A 409-nucleotide genomic window follows, 5' to 3' on the forward strand; every position below is an offset into this window, starting at 1 on the left:
AGAATGTCCAGGAGGCACCCATTCTGCTTGCATCTGCGCCATGGATGACCAAGTCCCCAGGGCTTTGTGAGTGTGTGTGTGTGTGTGTGTGTGTGTGTGTGTGTGTGTGTGTTTCCATTTCCTATGACCCGAGTCTGCCCTTTGGAAATTAAAACATTAAATAAAAGAGCCATTTCTGTACGTCCGTGCTTTATTTGCTGCCGGGGTGGGTGTGGGTGGGGGGACTGGCAGGGGAGAGGGTGTTTTCTTTCCCAGCTCGGCTGCAGGGCAGTGTCAAGTCCAGGGTCTCACTCCGTGTGGGTGGGGGCGCCCGGCCGGCTCAGGCCTCCTCCTTCCCCCAGCAGGACTTCTTCCTCAGCTGCTGGGGGAGAAAAGCAAAGGGGGATTGCCCAGAGGGTCAGCCTGCGGG

At 57.5% G+C, this 409-nt stretch overlaps 1 protein-coding gene across 1 annotated transcript in view; it reads right to left on the reverse strand.

Moving 5' to 3' along the window:
• Positions 1-287: 287 nt before the first annotated feature.
• Positions 288-409, reverse strand: part of MLN (motilin) — a 7513-nt gene continuing 7391 nt past the window's right edge. Inside the window, exon 5 of the mRNA XM_045292289.1 lies at positions 288-361. Coding sequence (XP_045148224.1) covers positions 288-361 — 74 coding nt within the window. The remainder of the gene's footprint in view (positions 362-409) is intronic.

Source organism: Echinops telfairi, unplaced genomic scaffold, assembly GCF_000313985.2.
Source record: "Echinops telfairi isolate 266 unplaced genomic scaffold, ASM31398v2 ScPeMD7_655;HRSCAF=1070, whole genome shotgun sequence".
Classification (NCBI taxonomy): Eukaryota; Metazoa; Chordata; class Mammalia; order Afrosoricida; family Tenrecidae; genus Echinops; species Echinops telfairi.